The sequence below is a fragment of the Salvelinus alpinus genome, chromosome 9, assembly GCF_045679555.1.
Source record: "Salvelinus alpinus chromosome 9, SLU_Salpinus.1, whole genome shotgun sequence".
NCBI classification, from domain to species: domain Eukaryota; kingdom Metazoa; phylum Chordata; class Actinopteri; order Salmoniformes; family Salmonidae; genus Salvelinus; species Salvelinus alpinus.
In genome coordinates this window covers 24,502,103-24,526,839 of record NC_092094.1, presented here as the reverse complement: position 1 = coordinate 24,526,839, position 24,737 = coordinate 24,502,103, and the positions used below count along the sequence as shown (strand labels likewise).

The 24,737-nt window shown below is 42.1% G+C and overlaps 1 protein-coding gene across 6 annotated transcripts; it reads left to right on the top strand.

Moving 5' to 3' along the window:
* Positions 1 to 1,133: 1,133 nt before the first annotated feature.
* LOC139584526 (protein NEDD1-like) lies at positions 1,134 to 24,716 on the top strand. 6 transcript variants are annotated; one of them, XM_071416500.1, is made up of 16 exons: positions 1,134 to 1,295; positions 2,065 to 2,208; positions 2,419 to 2,513; positions 2,637 to 2,753; positions 4,602 to 4,742; positions 20,056 to 20,285; positions 20,581 to 20,785; positions 21,381 to 21,447; positions 21,704 to 21,829; positions 21,943 to 21,996; positions 22,332 to 22,439; positions 22,569 to 22,795; positions 23,065 to 23,212; positions 23,420 to 23,564; positions 23,670 to 23,736; positions 23,891 to 24,716. In XM_071416500.1, the coding sequence occupies exons 1-16, from the start codon at positions 1,211 to 1,213 to the stop codon at positions 23,993 to 23,995; spliced, it is 2,064 nt and encodes a 687-aa protein (XP_071272601.1). In that variant the 5' UTR covers positions 1,134 to 1,210; the 3' UTR covers positions 23,996 to 24,716. The 6 variants fall into 6 exon arrangements, with proteins under 6 accessions (XP_071272601.1, XP_071272600.1, XP_071272598.1 ...); XM_071416499.1 differs by having other exon boundaries at positions 1,143 to 1,295; positions 23,417 to 23,564; XM_071416497.1 differs by having other exon boundaries at positions 1,144 to 1,295; positions 21,381 to 21,555; positions 23,417 to 23,564.
* The last annotated feature ends 21 nt before the right edge of the window (positions 24,717 to 24,737 follow it).

Below are 24,737 nucleotides of genomic sequence, written 5' to 3'. Positions count from 1 at the left end.
TCCACAGAGGAACTCTGGAGTCTTGGTGGTTCCAAACTGCTTCCATTTAAGAATGATTGAGGCCACCGTGTTCTTAGGGACCTTCAATGCTGCAGACATTTTTAGGTACCCTTCCCAAAATCTGTGCCTCAACACAATCCTGTCTTGGAGCTCTGCAGACAATTCCTTCAACCTCATGGCTTGGTTTTCACTCTGGTTTTCACTCTGCACTGTCAACTGTGGGCCTTATATGTGTGGACCTTTCCGAATCATGTCCAATCAATTCAGTTGACCACAGGTGGACTCCAAGTTGTAGAAGCGTCTCAAGGATGATCAATGGAAACAGACAGGATGCACCTGAGCTCAATTTCGAGTCTCATGGAAAAGGGTTTGAATACTTATGTAAATAAGGTATGTGTTTGTTTGTTTGAATACATTTGCAAACAATTCTACAAATATATTTTTGCTTTGTCATTAAGGGGTATTGTGTGTAGATTGCTGAGGATTTTTATTTATTTAATCAATTTTAGAATAAGGCTGTAGCATAACAAAATGTGGAAAAAGTCAATGAATACTTTCCGAATGCACTATATGCTTCAGTAAGGCATAGCAATGATTATCAACTGTATGCAGAAATGGAACGTAAATCACAGAAAATAAATGTGGTGGCAGCTGCAGAAAAGTATTTGGATATCAAGATTTTACTTCAGACGAGTTACAGAGTGTGTTTAGTGGTGGTGTCCTGTCCTCCCAGGTTGTTGGTATGGTGCAGGAGCAGATAGGGTCAAAGTAGCTGAATGGGGTAGTGGGTTTTTAAGGAGTGTATAAGGTTAGTTGGTAGGGTAATTAAAAATATATTTGTATTGTTCCTGTTTTGCCTTTTCCCATTTTGTACCACAAGGTGTAATGGGTTTATACTATAGTTTAGTTGGGGGTGGTAATGCTAAATAAAGGTAAAAAAGAAATAAAAGTGATACATATTGGAAGCCAACCACTGTTAAACTCCACCGAAGAAGATGATCATGTGGCGCTCCAGGAGCAGTTCATGGGCTATGGATAAGTGCCTTGCGCACTGGTCTGGATATGTGATATGATATGCCCCCCCCCTGACTCGGCCCTGGGTATTTTATGATTGATTTCATACTAATTTACATATTCATAGTTTGACAAACAAGTATCATTAGTCCAACGTCAGATAGCCTACTCATTTTCCTATTCCTTTTTGTACCTTATGATATGCCGTAGTTACGGGCGCTCAAACTCTTGTCAAAGTTTTTTTTGTGAAAATTGTAGGACAATTTCACAATCAATTACAAGTAAGTAAACATATCATCCTGGCATGAATTGGCTAGCTTGCATCGACTAATGACGTTAGCTAGATAATATAACCAAAGACTTTAAACTGTATTTAGCTAGCTAGCTAATCTAGCTAGCGTTACTTGACCAAACTTAGCCGCTAGCTAACGTTAGTTTTCCATGCTACTCTTTCCTCACAAAAGTCGTCTCAACTAGTTAGCTACCTGGTATCAAACTAGTTATTTGTAGCAACTTTGTTGCACATTTTGATACTTTTGAATAGTCAACCACCAACTCGCTTGCTAACTCAGGCTAACTAACGTTAGCCGTTTAACGTTACCTTATAGCTTTGTTGGCTATTTAGCTAATATTTTTCTAATGCTCTTTTTGACTAACATAAAGTTTAACGTTACATAGTACTGTAACTAGCTGATAAATGCTTAGCTAGCACTTTCTCGGCGTATGTCCATTTGGGCTAGTTTAACGTTGGTCAATAACCTAAATAGCCAGCCAGCTACAGTATATTACCTAGCTACTGAAACGTTATTTGAAAACTATTTTGTTTACTGCCGTTAGTTAGCTAGGTCGTTATAGTTTTTGGGGGTGAAATGTAGCAGTTTGGAATAATTATCTTGACTTAACATGGGCTTTCTCTAGATGGAAGCAGTTCTTTCTCGTTGAGTACACTGAGGTTCTTTGTCATATCAGAGAAAAGACACCCACTGCAACCTCGACTTCTTTGGCGTGTGTGTTGAGTGCCAGTACTGACAGCTGTCCTTGTCTCTGCAGCCGTTACCATGGAGGAGGTGACGCGCCTGGTATCATCAGGCGACTGTGTGAAGATCTGGGACTCAGCCTCCATGACAGTGTTGGAACAGTTCAACCCACATAGCGCTACACACCCTGTGGCCCAAGTGTGCTGGAGCAGCAACAGTATCCTTCTTACTAACCCTTTGGGCATGTCCCTGTACGTATAATGGCAAACTTTTTGTTTTCCTTTTGCTCTCGGTCATATTCTAGTTGAACCGGAGTGGTGAGCAGTCCCCCACACCTTCATGTAAACTACGTATTGATTAAATAATGATAGTTGTTCTGTGCCATAAATTACTATATGTAGTTGGTTACCTTGAGTTGATTCCTCAGATCAGTATCTTGTAAGTGCCAGCAGTATAGGAGACAAGCTGGTGGTATCCAGTCTCAAGTCCTCTCCTATCCCAGTGGTGGAACTTGCAGAGGGGGTGAGTGTACAAGGGCTGACAGCCATTGCCAGTAAAAAAAGACACCATTTCAGTTCCGTTCTAATTCATTACCCTCGCATGTTGTGAACGTGTTTCACGTTACTATAATGTTTGTGTCCACAGAAAAAGCAGACCCGCGTGAGTCTGAACTCGACGTCCCAGTACTTAGTGAGCGGGGGACTTGATAACTCCGTCAACATCTGGGATCTGAAGGCCAAGAGGCTTCATCGCACCCTCAAGGTACCCTCAGTCTTATCAGCACCTGTGACCCTACCCATAATAATTACAGTTGAAGTCAGAAGTTTACATACACTTAGGTTGGAGTCATTAAAACGTGTTGTTCTTCCACTCCACAAATTTCTTGTTAACAAACTATAGTTTTGGCAAGTCGGTTAGGACATCTACTTTGTGCATGACACAAGTAATTTTCCAAAATTGTTTACAGACAGATCATTTCACTTATAATTCACTGTATCACAATTCCAGTGGGTCAGAAGTTTACATACACTAAGTTGACTGTGCCTTTAAACAGCTAGGAAAATTCCAGAAAATGATGTCATGGCTTTAGAAGCTTCTGATAGGCCAATTGACATCATTTGAGTCAATAGGAGGTGTATCTGTGGATGTATTTCAAGGCCTATCATCAAATTCAGTGTCTCTTCTTTGACATCATGTGAAAATCGAAAGAAATCAGCCAAGACCTCAGAAAAAGATTGTAGACCTACACAAGTCTGGTTCATCTTTGGGAGCAATTTCCAAATGCCTGAAGGTACCACGTTCACCTGCACAAACAATAGTATGCAAGTATAAACACCATGGGACCACGCAGCCGTCATACCGCTCAGGAAGGAGACGTGTTCTGTCTCCTAGAGATGAACATACCTTGGTGCGAAAAGTGCAAATCAATCCCAGAACAACAGCAAAGGATCTTGTGAAGATGCTGGAGGAAACGGGTACAAAAGTATCTATATCCACAGTAAAACGAGTCCTATATCGACATAACCTGAAAGGCCGCTCAGCAAGGAAGAAGCCACTGCTCCAAAACCGCCATAAAAAATCCAGACTACTGTTTGCAACTGCACATGGGGACAAAGATCATACTTTTTGGAGAAATGTCCTCTGGTAAGATGAAACAAAAATAGAACTGCTTGGCCATAATGACCATCATTATATTTGGAGGAAAAGGGGGGGAAGCTTGCAAGCCAAAGAACACCATCCCAACCGTGAAGCACGGGGTGGCAGCATCATGTTGTGGGGGTGCTTTGCTGCAGGAGGGGCTGGTGCACTTCACAAAATAGATGGCATCATGAGGGGAGGAAAATATGTGGATTTATTGAAGCAACATCTCAAGACATCAGTCGGGAAGTTAAAGCTTGGTCGCAAATGGGTCTTCCAAATGGACAATGACCCCAAGCATACTTCCAAAGTTGTGGCAAAATGGCTTAAGCATAACATAGTCAAGGTATTGGAGTGGCCATCACAAAGCCCTGACCTCAATCCTATAGAAAATCTGTAGGCAGAACTGAAAAAGTGTGTTCGAGCAAGGAGGCCTACAAACCTGACTCCGTTACACCAGCTCTGTCAGGAGGAATGGGCCAAAATGTACCTAACTTATTGTGGGAAGCTTGTGGAGGTCTACCCGAAACGTTTGACCCAAGCTAAACAATTTAAGGCAGTGCTATCAAATAGTAATTGAGTGTATGTAAACGTCTGACCCACTGGGAATGTAATGAAATAAATAAAAGCTGAAATAAATCATTCTCTCTACTATTATTCTGACATTTCACATTCTTAAAATAAAGTGGTGATCCTAACTGACCTAAAACAGGGAATTTTTACTAGGATTAAATGTAGGAAATTGTGAAACTGAGATTAAATGTATTTGGCTACGGTGTATGTAAACTTCCGACTTCAACTGTATGTCCTAGCACTTATCTTTTGAACGAATCTCACCTGAAAACCTGGTGCTATGTAACATTGCACTTGATCTTGGGCAAAGCTTTCGGTGTAGAGATGGAGACATTTTGGAGTTACCTTTTATTACCATCACAACCTACCTCTTCACTTGTCTCTCCGCTCTCTCACCAGGACCACAATGAAGAGGTGACGTGTGTGTCCTTTAATGGTAGTGACAGCTACATCGCATCAGGCTCCACCAGTGGTGACATCATCCTGCACAGCATCACCACCAACCTGTCTAGTAAGGCCTTTGGACACGGCACCAACCAGGTGAGTGTTCTGTTGGCCCGGACACAGTTAACACTAACCATGGCCCTTTAGCATATTAGGTAAGTCCATTTGAATTCAATCACTTTTTGACAGCATCCTTTTGGCTCCAGAGTGATGCAGCGATCTAAGGCTAGAGGCGTCACTACAGACCCTGGTTCCATTCCAGGCTGTATCACAACCGGCTGTGATTGGGAGTCCCATAGGGCGGCGCACAATTGGCCCAGTATCGTTAGGGTTTGGCCGGGGTAGGCCGTCATTGTAAATAAGAATTTGTTCTTAACAGACTTGCCTAGTTAAGTTTAAAAAATAACTTTCCATAAATGTTTTGCCCATGGAAAAAATGGTCATTAAGTAACCTTTTTGCCTAAACATTCAGGAGATAAACGTGCTCAAAAGTTGACCTATTTTTCATACCATGAGATGTCCATGTCTTCATCACTGGAAAATATCAACTTAACCATTTATCTTTTAAAAGCTTAGTGTTGTCAAACTATATTTTATTTCTTGAAAAAAAAAAAAGATTTTGGAATATATATATATATTTTTTTAACGTACTTTAAATTTTTTTATTTATTTGCATATGTTGTAGCTTAAACCCTATTCCACCTGAGTTTTTTGTGTTGTGCCCACAATCGGTTGACACATTTTCTTGAAGACAGGGTCTCATGGTATGGTGGGGAATGCCAAATAGGTTAATGTTGAGCACCTTTATCTCTTAAATGTTTTGGCATTCAGGTCCAAAAAGTAACTTTCTGAGCGCTTCTGAATGGCTATATGAATGAAGGTTTTGTTAAAATCAGAAGCTGTGTGGTCAAAAAGTGAATGAATTCAAATGGATTTACCCTAAACTTATTCAATTCTCACCCAGTCTCTGGGTGGTAGGGACCAAGGTTTGTTACTGGTCATCAAATATGTGGCTGAAGGATTAAAAACAATAAAAACAATTTTGGGTGACAATTAAGATGCATTATAGGCAGGTCTCAAAATGTACACTGAACAAAAATATAAACAACATGTAAAGTGTTGGTCCCATATTTCATGAGCTGAAATTAAAGATCCCATAAATTGGCCATAACACACAATGCGTTTTCCTCTCAAATGTTGTGTAGAAATTTGTTTACATCCCTGTTAGTGAGCATTTCTCCTTTGCCAAGCTAATCCATCGACCTGACGTGTGTGGCATATCAAGAAGCTGATTAAACAGCATGATAATTACACAGGTGTACCTTGTGCTGGGGACAAAAGGCGATTGTAAAATGTACAGTTTTGTCACACAACACAATGCTACAGATGTCTCAAGTTTTGAGGGAGCATGCAATTGGCATGCTGACTGCAGCAATGTCCTCCAGAGCTGTTGCCTGAGAATTTAATGTTAATTTCTCTACCATAAGCAGCCTCCAACATTGTTTTAGTGAATTAGGCATGCGTTCAATTGGCCTTACAACCGCAGACCATGTGCAACCACGTCAGCCCAGGACCTCCACATCCAGCTTCTTTACCTGCAGAATTGTCTGAGCAGCCACCTGGACAGTTGATGAAATTGTGTGTTTTCACAACTGAAGAGTTGCTGCACGAACTGTCTCAGGGAAGCTCATCTGCATGCTTGTCGTCGACTTCAGGCGGCAAATGCTTACCTTCAATGGCTACTGGCACACTGGAGAAGTGTGCAGTTCACGGATGAATCCCGGTTTTAACTGTACCGGGCCGATGGCAGACAGCATAGCATGTATGGCGTTGTGTGGGTGAGCGGTTTGCTGAACAGGGTGCCCCATGGTGGCAGTGGGGTTATGGTATGGGCAGGCATAAGCTATGGACAACTAACACAATTGCATTTTATCGATGGCAATTTGAATGAAGAGATTCCGTGAAGAGATCCCGAGGCCCATTGTCGTACCGTTCATCCATGCCATCACCTTATGTTTCAGTATGATAATGCACGGCCCCATGTCGCAAGGATCTGTACACAATTCCTGGAAGCTGAAAATGTACCAGTTCTTCCATGGCCTGCATACTCACAAGACATGTCACTCATTAAGCACGTTTGGGATGCTCTGGATCGACGTCTATGACTGCGTGTTCCAGTTCCCGACAATATCCAGCAACTTCGCACAGCCATTGAAGAGAAGTGGGACAACATTCCACAGGCCACAATCAACTCTATACGGAGAGATGTGTCATGCTGCATGAGGTGCAAATGGTGGTCACACCAGATACTGACTGGTTTTCTGACTGGTTTTCTGATACAGACTTTTTTTTTTTTTTTTTAGGTGTCTGTGACCAACAGATGCATCTCTGTATTCCCAGTCATATGAAATCCATAGATTGGGGCATATTGAATTTATTTCAATTGACTGATTTCCTTATATGAACTGTAAATCAATAAAATCTTTGAAATTGTTGCATTTTACGTACATTTTTTGTTCGGTGTATTTTAGCTGGTGAAACATGGGAACAACACTTTACATGTTGCGTATTAAAAAAAATCAGTGTAGATTTATCAATAATGGCTGATAGCCGAAAAGGCTTGACCATCTGAATGGCCTTTTCTATTGAAAGCTTCCGAAGTTTTGAACTTACCAGCTGAAATAATACATATGTTAAATAAAAAAAATAAAAAATAAATATCCCCAATTTTCGTGGTATCCAATCGCTAGTAATTACTATCTTGTCTCATCGCTACAACTCCCGTACGGGCTCGGGAGAGACGAAGGTCGAAAGCCATGCGTCCTCCGAAGCACAACCCAACCAAGCCACACTGCTTCTTAACACAGCGCGCCTCCAACCCGGAAGCCAGCCGCACCAATGTGTCGGAGGAAACACCGTGCACCCGGCCCCCTTGGTTAGCGCGCACTGCGCCCGCCCCGCCACAGGAGTCGCTGGAGCGCGATGAGACAAGGATATCCATACCGGCCAAACCCTCCCTAACCCGGACGACGCTATGCCAATTGTGCGTCGCCCCACGGACCTCCCGGTCGCGGCCGGCTGCGACAGAGCCTGGGCGCGAACCCAGAGACTCTGGTGGCACAGCTAGCGCTGCGATGCAGTGCCCTAGACCACTGCGCCACCCGGGAGGCCCCGAAATAATACATTTTAATATAAATATCCTAAAGCAAAAATATAACAATACATTATCTGATCAAATTAGAGGGGCAAAAGATAGGGATGTCTTCTCTCCTGTTCGCACTGGCAATTGAAACGCTTGCAGAAAGTATTAAACACGACCCAAACATAACAGGTATTGGCAAATAGGGATGCACGATATATCGGTGAACATATCAGATGTCTAGTTTAACGCCGACGTGCAAAACTGATGTCAAAGCTGACGTGCATACCTATATGACGCCACGTAAAAAAAAAAAAAGATTTGCGCTACACAGCATTCCTAACCTAGCCCACAATGTCTGTTGTGTGGGTCGAGCAGTCATTTGAAAGAGTAAGAATTTCAGCGAGACAACTCAAAGGCAAAGTCCATTTAAAGCCAAGATAATGGAATTCATTGCCCTTGACAATCAACCGTTCTGTCGTGGGTGATGTTGGTTTTTGCCGACTGGTCGAGCACTGGTACACACTACCAAGTGCGCTTTTTTAAAATCTATTTTTTTAGATGTTGCCCTACCGGAGCGTCACTGCTATTAGCTTCACGACATACATACTATGGAACGCTGTTTGGGTCTTTGTGTGTCAAAAATAGATACAGTAGCCCTGTCAACTGTACAAATGTCTACAAACACCGGCCACAAACGATGTGTTTACAATACCGCTTTGGTAATAAAGCATAGTTTGTTCGACCGCAACTTCTGGGGTAGCTAGCTTTAGCTTGGTACCTAGCTAGCACCAATACAACCAGCCTGAAAACAATGACCAGTAGGAACTGCAGTCATTTTCATTATTCTTAGCAATGATTTAGGAATCCTTGTAAGTATTGTTGTTCGCCTATTGAACTTCAGTTCATGAAAATAAATAGCTAGCCAGCTACTTAACCCTGTTGCCCAAAGCTAATGTTATAAGCAGCCAGCTAGCTTCATCTAGCTAATGAGGTTGTGTTGTGAAGCTAGCCATAATAAGGATTAGGCACAGTAGTGGAATTTGCGGTTTGCCTTCTAAATAAGTGTCATTGACAGTGATGCAAATGAATACAAATAGTAGAAATATGCCATACTTGTATTTTGAAGGCTAACCACAAAGTCCACTATTGTGGCTAATCCTTATTGTGGCTAGCTTCACATAGATGGGTCCGACCACCATTAATCAAATAAGAACTGTCTTATAAATTATGGTTATTTTAGATGATGACACCTAGCTAACTATAACTCCTGAAACAGATGTCGTTTTGCCATGTTTTGGGGAAGAACATGGTTTGCATCCATGAGTTAGCTAGCTTTTTTTATGACCAGCACTGTAGGTGCGCGAGACAACTTTACCAGCATCATAGCATACGTATCGATGAATTGTTGTGACATATGAAATACGAGGGATAGTGTAATCAATGTGTAATAACTACGTAAAAAAATTTGTTAACGCATTAAATTATGGGACATGCAGTCATATTCAGGTCCTGATTGGTCAACAAGCTTATTTGACATTTTTTGACACGCAAAGACCCAAACAGCGTTCCATAGAAATCCTGGTTGAGAATGAAATGACTGAACAACGAAACAGCACAGCAAGTAAGTGAAAGAAATAGGTTTTTATTATGTTTTATTAACGTCCCACCTCGTCAACAGCCAGTGAATCTGCAGGGCGCCAAATTCAAAACAGAAATCCCATAATTAAAATTCCTCAACATACAAGTATTTTACACCATTTTAAAGCTACACTTGTTGTAAATCCAGCCACAGTGTCCGATTTCAAAAATGCTTTACGACGAAAGCACACCAAACAATTATGTTAGGTCAGAGCCAAGTCACAGAAAAACACAGCCATTTTTCCAGCCAAAGAGAGGAGTCACAAAAAGCAGAAATAGAGATTAAATTAATCACTAACCTTTGATGATTTTCATCAGATGACACTCACAGGACTTCATGTTACACAATACATGTATGTTTTGTTCGGTAAAGTTCATATTTATATAAAAAAAAATTGAGTTTACATTGGCGCGTTATGTTCAGTAGTTCCAAAACATCCGGTGATTTTGCAGAGAGCCACATCAATTTACAGAAATACTCATAATAAACATTGCTAAAAGATACAAGTGTTATGCATGGAATTTTAGATCCACTTCTCCTTAATGCAACCACTGTGTCAGATTTCAAAAAAACTTTACGCAAAAAGCACACCATGCAATAATCTGAGTACAGCGCTCAGAGACCAAAACAACCCAAACAGATATCCGCCATGTTGTGCAGTCAACAGAAGTCAGAAATAGCATTATAAATATTCACTTACCTTTGATGATCTTCATCAGAATAGACTCCCAGGAATCCCAGTTCCACAATAAATGTTTGATTTGTTCGATAAAGTCCATTTATGTCCAAATACCTCCTTTTTGTTCGCGCGTTTAGCCCAGTAATCAAAATTCATAAGGCGCGATCACTAGGTGCAGACAAAGTCAAAAAGTTCCGTGACAGTCCGTAGAAACATGTTAAACGATGTATAGAATCAATCTTTAGGATGTTTTTAACATAAATCTTCAATAATGTTCCAACCGGAGAATTCCTGTCTTTAGAATTGCAATGGAACGCAAGCTACCTCTCACGTGAACGCGCGTGGTCAGCTCATGGCACTCTGGGAGAGACCTTACTCAATCCCCTCTCATTCGCCCCCACTTCACAGTAGAAGCCTCAAACAAGGTTCTAAAGACTGTTGACATCTAGTGGAAGCCTTAGGAAGTGCAATATGACCCCATAGACACTGTGTATTCGATAGGCAATGAGTTTAAAAACTACAAACCTCAAGATTTCCCGGTTTGATTTTTTCTCAGGTTTTTGCCTGCCATATGAGTTCTGTTATACTCAGACATCATTCAAACAGTTTTTGAAACTTCAGTGTTTTCTATCCAAATCTACTAATTATATGCATATTCTAGCTTTTATGGCTGAGTAGCAGGCAGTTTAATTTGGGCACTGATAAAGGAATTTGATTCCTATGTGTTCGTTAACCAATTTAATTATAACAAAGCAAACACTCTGTCCGTTTATAAGAATTTGTAAGGTTCTTATTTGCATAAAATAGACAAACCAGCCACCAAAATAATCAATGGCGTTTATTCTCGAGAGATTTCTACACAAAATACCATGTACATTAGTTTATATATCACACACAGCGTCCTAAAATGTCCCTCCTCTCCGACAAGACAAAGCTGATTCCAAAGTCCATTCCAACACACTAACGCACACACATTACACACTATATCTGGATTATCTCTTGAAGTCTCACCACACTTTATTACCACTTAGCTGACAGTTCCAGTCCCCCCCAGATACAGAAAACCTGGAGGTGCTCTCGCTGTCTTGTCTTATCTCCACAGTTATAGCTGGGTCGGTTCAAACATAGGTTAACGAGTCTCTTTCTTTCGGCACATACATACATTCCTTTCTTCCACAAGAAGAATCATTTTTAATTACCCCTTGTCCATGCTATATAACCTCTAATCCTAATTGTTAAGTTTCTGGGTAGAATTATTTAATCATTTATCTTAAACCTTGATAAAATATCTTAACAGGCACGCTTTTCATCCAAAATTCCCAATGCTGTCCCCTACCCTAGAGAAGTTAAGGATCGGCATCCCGTCAACGGGACAGTTGTAAATCATGCAGCGCGTTATGTCAAGATCGCAGATTGTAGAGAAACAACAAATGTCGGTACATATAAGTGTCTTATATCGGCTGAAAGCTTAAGTTCTTGTTAATATAACTGCACTTTCTAATTTACAGTAGCTATTACTGAGAAAAAATGCCATGCATTTGTTTGAGAGCTCCTAACATTTTTTTCACCGCGATAGGTTTGATAAATTCACCTCTGAAGGTGAAATGTGAACTTAAATTCTGAAATCTTGCTCTGATTTATCATCCAAAGGGTCCCAGATATAACACGAAATGATGTTTTATTAGATAAAATATTTTTTCATATCCTAAAAAGGTCCATATAGCACGCACAATCAATTTTGTATTTCCACTCGTTCAATTTGCAAAGAAAGGAATCTGTGAAACTCTCACCCTAAACGTTGTTTCAACGAGTCAAATCACATTCGTATGTATTCCTCAAAGATCCTAGAACGTAACAAGACTTCACTATATCATTAGGGGTGTAGTATATCCTATTGGACACCATATTTGGTCAGAGAGCGACGCCTCCATCACTTGAACGGCTGTATCTTTGTCAAATAAGCACCAATCGGGGTCAAACAAAGCTAGCTAGATGGCCAATGAGCTGGGCTTTACGGAAACCATGTATATGTTGTAAAATGTAGCTTCAAATGTTGAACTTTATAATATGGCTACTAATACTTGGAAAGCTAAATCAAAGTCCAAGTATACCGATTTGACGATATTCTTGCAGAAAAATGGAATATGAACACGAATGTCTCCTTCACGATTTGCCCAAATGTACCTGGGGACTTCACACGAAGTCTTGAGGATCAGTTTATCATATGCATAGTCACTTTAACTATACATTCATGTACATAGTACCTCAATTGGGCCGACCAACCAGTGCTCCCGCACATTGGCTAACCGGGCTATCTGCATTGTGGTCCACCCACCACACGCCAACCCCTCTTTTACGCTACTGCTACTCTCTTTTCATCATATATGCATAGTCACTTTAACCATATCTACATGTACATACTACCTCAATCAGCCTGACTAACCGGTGTCTGTATGTTGTCTCGCTACTTTTATAGCCTCACTACTGTATATAGCCTGTCTTTTTACTGTTTTATTTCTTTGCCTACCTATCGTTCACCTAATGCCTTTTTTGCACTATTGGTTAGAGCCTGTAAGTAAGCATTTCACTGTAAGGTCCACACCTGTTGTATTCTGCTCATGTGACAAACTTTGATTTGATCAGTCATACTCCAAGTTATCCATCTGAAACTTTTCACATACACTGCTGCCATCTTGTGGACATTATCGGAATTAGAACCAGAATGATGGCTATAACAGTGACCTTTCTCTTGCATTTCAAAGATGGTGGTAAAAAAAAAAACTTTTTTTTTCTTTGTATTTTCTTTTATTGTGTTATATTCTCCATTCAATTCACATTTCCACAAACTTCGGTGTTTCCTTTCAAATGGTACCAAGAATATGCATATCCTTGCTTCAGGGCCTGAGCTACAGGCAGTTAGATTCGGTATGTTATTTAGGCTAAAATTGAAAACGAGGGCTATCCCTATTAAGAACAATTTCTTACTTACAATGACGGCCTACCACAGCCAAACCCAGACGACGCTGTTTTTTTGGCAAGGAAAGTATCGGTCAAATGTAATCTGTGCTTTGCTATTGACGAACATGAATATAAAGTAAACCTATTTGTCAACAATCTCCTGATATACCTGACCAATATTGAAAAGTCAATGCCCCCCTTGCTAAAAATATTTAAGAATACTCATATCTAAGGATGTAGAATGAATGTGTGGGGGGGGTGGGGGGGGGGGGTGGAATTTAATAATTGCAATAGGAAAAATAATAATTCAATCTACAGCAATTGTTTAAGTAGACCACAACAATATCAAAGAGTTAGGATGCTTCATAAGTTGCAACAAACAGCAAATATACAATGTGTACAAAACATTAAGGACACCTGCTCTTTCCATGACTTTGACTGACCAGGTGAATCCAGGTCAGTCACTTGTTAAATCCACTTCAATCAGTGAAAATGAAGGTGGGGAGATTTTTAAGCCTTGAGACATGGATTGTGTATGTATGCCATTGAGGATGAATGAAGATTAAGTGTCTTTTGAACTGGGTATGGTAGGTGCTAGTCGCACCGGTTTGTCAAGAACTGCAACGCTGCTGGGTTTTTCACGCTCTACAGTTTCCCGTGTGTATCAAGAATGATCCACCACCCAAAGGTCATCTTGACAACTGTGGGAAGCATTGGAGTCCCTATGGAACGCTTTCGACACCTTGTAGAGTCAATGCCCCAACGAATTGAGGCTTTTCTGAGGGCAAAAGGGGGGGTGCAACTCAATATTACGATGGTGTTCTTAATATTTTGTATACTGAACTTTATCCCATTACTCAACAATATGAAACCCGATCTATTTAAGTGTCGTGATGTGACTACCATTGATGTGATGATGGCTATTCATCGAATAATCACATACCACATTCAATTATTACGCAATGAAATTAATCATATAACAATTAAGTCATTATCTGGGGCACCACGGGAAAAGTTTATTTAGCGAGTGTTTCCTGAGTTAACGCGAATATCTTTATACTATCTGTCATCCATTCATTTGCTCCTATTTCAGTCTCATTCTGAACGTCTTAGTATCCTATAAATCTGCATAAACCCTAGTCTCCATGATGAATGAGCTTACACAAATTGACTTTGTAAATATATAATTAACTAATGAATTAAACACACACACACACAATAGATTATACACTGAGTATTAACACGGTGCAATAAAGTCCCTAGTGGACTAACCCGATATGAATGCAATGTACATAAAGTCAGCAAAAAAAGAAACGTCCCTTTTTCAGGACCCTGTATTTCAAAGATAATTTGTAAAAATCCAAATAACTTCACAGATCTTCATTGCAAAGGGTTTAAACACTGTTTCCCATGCTTGTTCAATGAACCAAACAATTAATGAGCATGCACCTGTGGAACGGTCATTAAGACGCTAACAGATGGTAGGCAATTAAGGGCACAGTTATGAAAACTTAGGACACTAAAGAGGCCTTTACTGACTCTGAAAAACACCAAAAGAAAGATGCCCAGGGTCCCTGCTCATCTGCGTGAATGTGCCTTAGGCATGCTGCAAGGAGGCATGAGGACTGCAGATGTGGCCAGGTCAATAAATTGCAATGTCCGTACTGTGAGACGCCTAAGACAGCGCTACAGGACGGACATCTGATCGTCCTCGCAGTGGCAGACCACGTGTAACACCTGCACAGGATCGGTACATCCGAACATCACACCTACGGGACAGGTACAGGATGGCAACAACAACTGCCCGAGTTACACCAGGAATGCACAATCCCTCCATCAGTGCTCAGGCTGTCCTCAATAGGCTGAGAGAGGCTGGATTGAGGGCTTGTAGGCCTGATGTAAGGCAGGTTCTCAGCAGACATCACCAGCAACAACGTTGCTTATGGGCACAAACCCACCGTCGCTAGACCAGACAGGACTGGCAAAAAGTGCTCTTCACTGACGAGTCGCGGTTTTGTCTCACCAGGGGTGATGGTCGGATTCACGTTTATCGTCGAGGGAATGAGCGTTACACCGAGGCCTGTACTCTGGAGCGGGATCGATGTGGAGGGTCTGGGTCGGTGTGTCACAGCATCATCGGACTGAGCTTGTTGTCATTGCAGGCATTCTCAACGCTGTGTGTTACAGGGAAGACATCCTCCTCCCTCATGTGGTACCCTTCCTGCAGGCTCATCCTGACATGACCCTCCAGCATGACAATGCCACCAGCCATACTGCTCCTTCTGTGCGTGATTTCCTGCAAGACAGGAATGTCAGTGTTCTGCCATGTCCAGCGAAGAGCCCGGATCTCAATCCCATTGAGCATGTCTGGGACCTGCTGGATCGGAGGGTGAGGGCTAGGGCCATTCCCCCCCCAGAAATGTCCGGGAACTTGCAGGTGCCTTGGTGGACGAGTGGGGTAACATCTTACAGCAAGAATTGGCAAATCTGGTGCAGTCCATGAGGAGGAGATGCACTGCAGTACTTAATGCAGCTGGTGTCTGTTAGCTGTACCCTGAATAATAATTTAACCGTTCTAAGACCACTGTCCACATCGGCAGCAACCCGGCATGTTTTGGTCTCATATGTAACATTTTTAGGAGTCCTTTTATAAGCACTCTGGCAAAAGGGGTGTTCCATCCTTTTGGCATAATGTCTGTGCTCACGTGGGCGTGGTTACTGACTGGGTAAAACTTTACATGAAAGATAATTCTCATGTAGAAGGCTAAAATAACATTTCATCTTCTCACAAATAGTTTAATCATAAGTTCCACAACATTTGGATCTAAATCTGATAACTGGGACATATAAATTTGTAGAGTTATCGTTATTTCGTTATACCGTCCTTAATATCACAAAACAACAAATTATTTGACATGATTATTGTTTAGAGCCCCACTAACCATTTACCACATTATTTACGTTAGAAATATTGTTTCAATGTCCAACCTTTTGATGTTACGGTTTTGGCCAAGTGTCTCTCTGTAACAAACAAATGAAATGTTTAATACTGCAGAGCCCAGAGTTTGAAAGGTATTTTACTATCCGGTTGTGAAGTCATAAAACCGGGCCAACTTCATCCTTCTCCCCCTCTGCGGTAGAGAGAGGGTGCTGAAGAGCTGACCCACTAACCTGATCCTTTGGGTCCTCAGGAGAGTCATGACAAATGGAACAATCTTCCCATAAATCTTACAGGTAGAATAAACCTCTTCAGAATGGCAGGCTTCCAAAGTTTTTATAATTATTCTCGGTAATACCAACTACCCAACCGAAGACAGGCCTTTAAAAAGGTATACTCATCCATAAGACTTTATGGGCAAATACAACTCATAAAATGAACAGGGACATCTCCATAAAGGTGGTTTTAACCTTCCAGACTTGGAATTGTATCAACTTGCCACCCAAGGCTTTTACTTGAGACCTACTGTTAAATGCACTAAAGAGGAACAATGGTACATATTGAAGATATACATATTAACAATATGGAAGGAATTTAAACCGATTCTACTTGAACCAATATTGCTTCCAAAAAACCCTATTGAACAATCCTTGGATACCTTTTTCAGAATGCACCAATACATTTGCTCACATGGGAAACTAAAGGCATAGAAACCGTGAATTACTTGGTAATAGGAGATAAATACATTTCCTTGATAGGATTTTAAATCTATTTTGCACTGACCATTGTAGATATTTTCAAATACATGAAACTTATAAACAAGTTTCAATATCAAATCTTGGGAGAATTCTATTTGAGTCAGAAAAGGATATTCATATGATGGGTAAGAGATACAAAACCTTGCAGAGAGCCTAACTGACACCCGCTTAGCAAAAAATATTAGCTATTGGTACCAAGACTTAAAAATAACTGATATTCGATGGAGGGAATGTTGGAACAACAATGTATGCTTAATCCAATATAAACTACTGTATTGAGTTTACTTTTAATCTGTCTGTCTGCATATGTCAAGACATGTCATATGAGAGTGCAGTGAGATACCCGATGGGGTATATACTGAAAATCAACCAATCCTCAATCGTTAAGACAATGGAAAAATCATATGCTTCATTATCTAAATATTGAAAGAGTGTGTGAGGGAGAAGAACAAAATGGTGCAATTTGAGTACGGAGAGTAGTGCAGGCACTGGAGATAAGGGGTTAGAACAAGTGGGTATTGTTTGTACATATCTGTATGTTGTCTTTTGTATGTGTTGTATTTATTTATTTTTTGATAAAGAGAAAACATTTTAAGAATAAGCCGCCTCTTATTTGCAGCCATGGGCGATATCTCAATAGGAGCTGATCCATCATCAGTATTGTGGAATAATTATGTTAAAGGGAAATGTTTCAACGTCATATTCATCAGCACCACCCCAACATCAACATGTGAATATTGCGCATATCTATGTTTTATAGTAAGAAGTTTCCAATGACATCATTGGTGTGCATTGTGATTTTGCCTACTAATTGGTTGTCATTGCAAACACTTATCTTCATTTCTTTTTTACTACAAAACATTAACACGCCATTTTCACATACTTTTGTATTTACCGTATGTGGACACCCCTTCAAATTAGTGGATTCTGCTATTTCGGCCACACCTGTTGCTGACAATTGAACACAGCCATGCGATCTCCATAGACAAACATTGGCAGTAGAATGGCCTTACTGAAGAGCTCAGTGACTTTCAATGTGATACCGTCATAGGATGCCACCTTTCCAACAAGTCAGTTCGTCAAATGCCTGCCCTGCTAGAGCTGACCCAGTCAACTATAAGTGCTGTTATTGTTTAGTGGAAATGTCTAGTAGCAACAATGGCTCAGCCGTGAAGTGGTAGGCCACACAAGCTCACAGAACGGGACCGCTAAGTGCTGTAGCGTGTAAAAATCGTCTCTTCAGTTGCAACACTCACTACTGAGTTCCAAACTGCCTCTGGAAGCAACGTCAGCACAATAACTGTTCATCGGGAGCTTCATGAAATGGGTTTCCATGGCCGAGCAACCGCATACAAGCCTAAGATCATGCGCAATGCCAAGCTTCGGCTGGAGTGGGGTAAAGCTCGCCACCATTGGTCTCTGGAGCAGTGGAAACGCATTATCTGGAGGGATGAATCATGTTTCACCATCTGGCAGTCTGACGGCAGAATCTGGGCTTGGCAATGCAAAGGGGACCGCTACCTGCCCCAATGCATAGTCCCAACTGTAAAGTTTGGTGGAGGAGGAATAATGTTCTGGGGCTGTTTTTCATGGTTCGGGCTAGGCCCCTTAGTTCCAGTGGGAAGGCCCTAGGGAAAGGAAAATCCTAACACTACAGCACGGTTCTGTGCTTCCAACTTTGTGGCAGCAGTTTGGGGAAGGCCCTTTCCTGTTTCAGCATGACAATGCCCCTGTGCACAAAGTGAGGTCCATACAGAAATGGTTTGTGGAAGAACTTGACTGACCTGCACAGAGCCCTGACCTCAGACCCATTTTGAACACAGTTTGGGATGAATTGGAACGCCGAATGCGAGCCAGGCCTAATCACCCAACATCTAGTGGAAAGCCTTCCCAGAAGAGTAGAGGCTGTTATAACACTGAAGGGGGACCCATGACTTTGGAATGAGATGTTCCATGAGCAGGTGTCCACATGTAGTGTATGTTGGGGTGCTGCTTTAGATGATGAATATACATTTAGAAAAAATATGAAATGTCCCATTTTTAAGTTAAGATTTGAATAGAGAAAGCAAATCCGAGAGCAGCACTGCCTTTCTTTTGATCCTATCAGTATGGGCACTATCCTCTTTTAGAATCTGAAATGCTTACATGCTCATCTCTAACATGTAGGCTCAGCATTCCCGAACAGTCCCATTTAAGTCAGAATGTTGAACCAACTTAATTTCTACTTATATTTGTCTGACGATTTTGGCCCGATGTCGGAGGTGATCTTAGACAAAATATCCACAGGGAAGTGTTATCAACCCGACCTTCAGTGCACTGGTCTGTATATCGGTTTGTTTTTCCGGTTTTGTATGTTCAATACTGATGCAACTCGCACGTGAAAAAACACTTACACAATATGGCCAAGCCTGACCGAACCACAGACCGAACGCCGTCCCACAAAATCAGCTGGCAAATTTCACAAACACTTACAGCTGATTGCAGGAAATGTGCTTCGGTCAACTACGTTCGGTTAAATTTGGCTATTGTGCATCACATGCAATGCGTCAGGAGATTGAACACACAAGCGACAGAACCTACCTGCACCGCAAAAAGTCGGGTAAACAACACTTTTCTGTGGATACCCCATCTCCACCACCTACTGTCAAAAGGACCAACAGCACGGACAACGGTAAAGTAAGTGTAAATATCATTTTATTCAACATTCTGGTTTGTAGAGACCCATGCAATTTAAAATATATATTTTTTCCCTCAGACTGAATATCCATGGTGTAACCATGGCAAGTCTGATGTTTAGGCAATATCGACACATGCCTCAATGATGCACTGAGCGAACTGCGTGGTGTTTTGGGAAACATGTTACATATTTGGCAGTTGTAGGAAAGATGTATTGTGAAAACACTTGCAAGCCTAAGTTCTATTGGTAAGTCGGACCCAGGTTGTTAGCTAGCTAACGAGGTTAGATGACTGAATAAGGTGTAAACGAATGCCCACGAGTGGTTTTGGAAAAGCCTGCGAAATGGTTAATGAATGTATAGCCAATTCACGATAGAAAAAAAACATTGCGCCAGTAATGTGGGTCATTTCTTTTATCTCTAGGGCACTTAAAGTGCTAAAGCGAAGCCTAATCATTACAACAATTATCGATGTGATTTTTATATTTTTTGGCTCACGGTGCTCCCAAGGTAAAATGTCAGGTCACACAGCAAAATATTTAAGAGCATATATGACTGAAATGGTCACACTTTAGAGCCCTACTCATAGGTCTAAAATAACACTGTTCCTCCCACCTCAGCCCATCCACGACCTGAAGTACTCTGTGGTGAAGCGCTCCCTGCTGGGCAGTGTGTCAGATAGTGGCTCTGTGGTCCTGTGGGATGCCAACACTCAGAAAGAGCTGCACGTATTTGATGGAGCCCACAAGGCCCCCGCCTCGGGCCTGGCCTTCTCCCCAGCCAATGACCTGCTCTTTGTCACCGTGGGCCTGGACAAGAAGATCATCTGCTACGACACCTCCAGCAAGATGTAAGAAAATGGGATTTAGTATTGACCTCACAAGTATAGAGACATACTGTATGACTGAGAGAGAGCATGTTACGTTGGTGTTTTTGTGCAAGCTGCTTTTGTTGCGGGTCAAACACATTGAGGGTCAAAATTGAGGGTCAAACACATTCACATTTGAAATGTCCTTGTATTTTTTTCAATGATGCGGTCCTTTACTAGTAATTAGTTCTTCAACAGCGCAAAGGGACTTCAGAGCTGGCTCTTTTGCTTTAATGTAGTCTTGACATTTTGTGTTTGTGTGCTCTCTCTCTCGCAGTGTTCTCCGCAGCATGCGTGTGGAGTCCCCATTGACCGCCATTGACTTCACTCCAGACGGGGCAGGCCTGGTGGTGGGCTCCACCCAGGGCAGACTGTACCTGTACGACCTGCGCAACCTCAGCGCTCCCACCAAGACTGCCACCGCACACAAGACCTCCATCACCAGCCTGCGCTTCCAGAGCTCCCAGAGCAGACACCTCAAGGTAGGCTACACACCACAGCGCTTTTTCAATTCAATCCAGTCAGGGATTTAAAAGTCCTATTCAAGATTTGAACATTTTTAAATGTTACTTTTCAATCCTGCAAATTGAATTTTCTTGAGCTGAGTTCAGAGGAAATTTTAGTTCGGGACCACTGGTGTACTGTGACAGAGACAATGATTTTGGGATGCCATTTATCTGCACAAGGAGGCACGCCAAGACCATGTGGGTTTTCTTTGGTCTGTTGTGCATATTGTATGGAATGAACTAGTTTTACCTTAATTAGTGTAAATTAGGTGAAGTAGAACACTGTCAATTGATAGGAAATGTTGTAAACTTTCGTCATTACAGTAATAATTTTCCCAGAGTGATGCACTTTTCCAGTTCAGTGTGTATATCTTGACAGCATGTGCTGTAAGCTCTGTATTGTGTGGCTATGGGCTGGGCTCCTGACTAATAAAGATGCATCTAAAACCTTAAATCATGTGCTCAATAGGGACCGTATTGAAGCTTGTAGGTATTTAACTGGAATGTGTAACCTGAGATCAATTAAACCTAGCCTTTTCAAGCTAACCATGTCCCTTTTTTCCCCCATTAGTCCAGTAAAATGGCATCCAGCAAGTCTTCTAGCTCTCACACAAGCAAGAGGATCTCAGCCAGGCTGGGTAATACCTACTTACCAGCAGCCACCCACAGCTCCACCTCTACACCCCCCTCTAGCCTCCTTGCACCCCACATGGTAGATGGAGGGGATGGACAGGCACAGGGCACAGGTCAGACCTGCTCTAGTACCTCAAATATACTTCTGGCCAACATCCTGACCTGAAACATCACCCCATTTCCAATTCATGGTCTAGACCAGGGGTACCCTGAGCCTGGAGGTCTAGAGAGCTGGTTGTCATTGTGTGTGTGTGTGTGTAGGCTCCAGTGTGGAAGTGGTCTCCAGAGAGGCGGAGGGCCAGCCGGGTGCTGACCGCCTGCCCAGTCTGGACAAGTTCAGTAGCGTGGGTAGAAACAGCCTGGACATCTTCTCCCCCGTAAGAGACGGTGAGCTCCCCACTCATCTTTGACTTAGTTTCAACTCACTGGTATTAAGTTTGGATTTGGTCATCACACCATTTTCTTTTTAAACTGACAGCTTGTTGTTTTTTTGTCTTTAGATTACAAAGCCCATGGGATGGGTGGTGATGCTCCTGGTGGAATCAAAGGGAATGGTACGTGGAAAATGCCATGCATGTCCTCTTTTACAGTTCAAGTTCTCATTGAAAGTTAATGAGGACCCTGCACAGCTAACCATGAGTAAAAGATGTGTGTCTTTTTTAATTAACCCTCTGTTATACACCTGATGCAACTAATCAAGGGCTTGGTGAGTAGTTAAAGATGGTTTGTTAGTGCTGGGATAGAACAAAAATGTGCACCACGGGTTCACCCAGGAATGGATTGAGAAACACTGCTGTAAACATTCAATGAAGTTCACTGTCCCCTGTACATCATCTATACTGGTGTACATGATTGAGACCACATTTGTGGCTTGTTGTATGTACCATAGGGACCAGTTTGGATATGTTCTCCAGAGAAGGAGAAGGGCAAAACAGCACGGAGAAGTTCAGCAAAGTGGGACGCAATAGTCTGGACATTTTCTCTCCAGTCAGAGAGGGTGAGATTCCATTTGTGTCCCTTGACATTCAAAGTTCAAATTGGTCTGGACAGCTTCACAAACCTGTAAACTTTTTCAAACTCATTAACTGTAATGTACAAGCTGACCATTGATTCACTCATTCTCCAGATTACAAATCCCATGGAATGACCGCAGATGTAACAAGTGGGAAGAAAGGAAACAATCTGGACTTCCTCCCTTCCTACTCTGGTGGACCCCCACACCGCAAGACTCCCCTGGGCACACCTGGAGGAGGGCGCTGTTACAGCCCCCTGTCTGTCTTCCAGACCCCTCAACCAATCAAAGAGGAGGATGCCGAGCCGCCAGCGCAGACAGACACACTGGATTTGAAACGGGTCAGTTTACTTTATTCAATCAGCTGTTGTACAATTTGGAATGCTGACAGACCATTTTAACCAGGAGTATTCCATTCTGGTCCTGGGGTCTTCCCAGACAAAAATATTCAAGGACTTTCATTACTTGAATCAAGTATGATAGTGTTGGGCTGGATCAAAGATGGGCAGGGAGGCCCCAGAACCTGAAATTAGACCCCTTATTTAGTCGGTCGGTTTTTCCTGTCTAAATGTTCAAGCTGCTCTTCACCTGTTGTCTGTTCGATTGACAGTATGAGAAGGGTGAAGGCCCCACCCCACACAGCCAACCAGCACAGCTGTTCTTCACCCCTGAACCCAGCCTGAGGGCAGCCAATGACATGCAGGCCCAACTGCGCTACAACACACCCCTCAATGGTGGTCCGCACACTACTGCACCAGGTGAGTTTGTGGTTGTTTTTTCTGTGTGGGTAACAGCTGCAGATAAACATATTAATTGATGACATTATGATGTATAATAGCATGACTGTTTAAATTGTGTATGGCTACTGTGTATTTGTATGCTAGAGAGCATATCTAAGCACAACAGTACATTAATTGTGTGGTAGTACATTGATGAAATCAATGAAAAATACCCTGTGTCAGCAGGCCCTGCAGTTTCTTCAGTGGTAGCATCCTCTGTATCAGAGAGAATAGTGGAGGCTGTTGGAGCAGAGGGTGGAGGCGCTCCCCTCACATCACTGCAGATCCAGTTCATTCGCAACATGATCCACGAGACCCTGGAAGACTTCAGGTGGTTGCACTTTCTCACAGCAGATCACCCTCGGTTGTTGAACCTACTTGCGCATCTCTGGTCAATAGTTCTGTGGATTTTTGGCTAACTCCATTTCCTCAACAGGGACGCCTGCCACCGAGACATAGTGAACCTCCAGGTGGAGATGGTCAAACAGTTCTACATTCAGCTGGTAAGTGACATGTCCCTCTGGTCCTACTCCACTGACACACGTGCCACTACACACCACACACTATTTAGAGTCCCTTGACAAAGCACTAGCTAAACCTGTCTACATTGTGGTTCCATTTCCCTAACTTACCCCTTGGTTCCTTGCTGCGTTTCAGAATGAGATCCATGGTCTGGTCGAGAAGTACTCGGTCAACGACACGCTGGTAGAGGAGATCGAGAAGCTGAGGGAGGAGAACAAACGACTCCGAGCCAATTACTGAGAGGTTGACTTGGACTTACCACCTCATCACCCCTAGAAACAGTTGTCCCCTCTCAACTCAGACAGAATGTATTAGGTCTCTGTGGGACAATGCCTTTTTTTGTGTCCTGGTTTAATCCCCTTCCATCTTGGAATGAATTTACTCTTCAGTGCCTTACTGGTAGTTAAAGGATTGACCAGTATGTTCTTTGCAAAGTGTGCTATCAGTCACATCAATCATCTGTGACCGTGGTTATCAGTGCTGGACAATTTTAGCCCAATTCCAAACCGTTCTCTCCCCTCGCATAAAGAGAGGTCAACAAGGACCCAGGGACAGGAAGATGCATTGCTTAAATACAGAGTATACCAAACGTTAGGAACAGCTTCCTAATATTGGGTTGCAATATTTAACAAGTCACATCAATAAGGAATCATAGCTTTCACTTGGTCAGTCTGTCATGGAAAGAGGTGTTCTTCTCTTCAGCATAGTATGGTTGAAGTTGATAGTATCTTTGGCTTTTACTGGCACACTGAAACAGAATGAGGGCATGCCTTTGTCTTTCACCAATCATGATACTGTCTTTGGACTAGGCAAGAAAATGTCATATTGGTCATCAATTTCTAATAGTAAGTGGTGCCAAGCTCCCTCTGAAGTGTGCTTGCGCTGCCAAGTTTGCCCATCAGATATTTGTTTTTGTTATTGATGTTTTGTGAAGAGGAATATAAATACTAGATGTGTACAATTTTGTTAATGTAATTAATTC

Coding starts and splice junctions, on each gene's coding strand:
- LOC139584526 (XM_071416497.1), top strand. CDS start 1,211: ATGATATGCCGTAGTTACGGGCGCTCAAACTCTTGTCAAAGTTTTTTT. Junction 21,997..22,331: donor TGGTGGAATCAAAGGGAATG/GTACGTGGAAAA, acceptor TATGTACCATAG/GGACCAGTTTGGATATGTTC. Junction 22,440..22,568: donor TTTCTCTCCAGTCAGAGAGG/GTGAGATTCCAT, acceptor CTCATTCTCCAG/ATTACAAATCCCATGGAATG.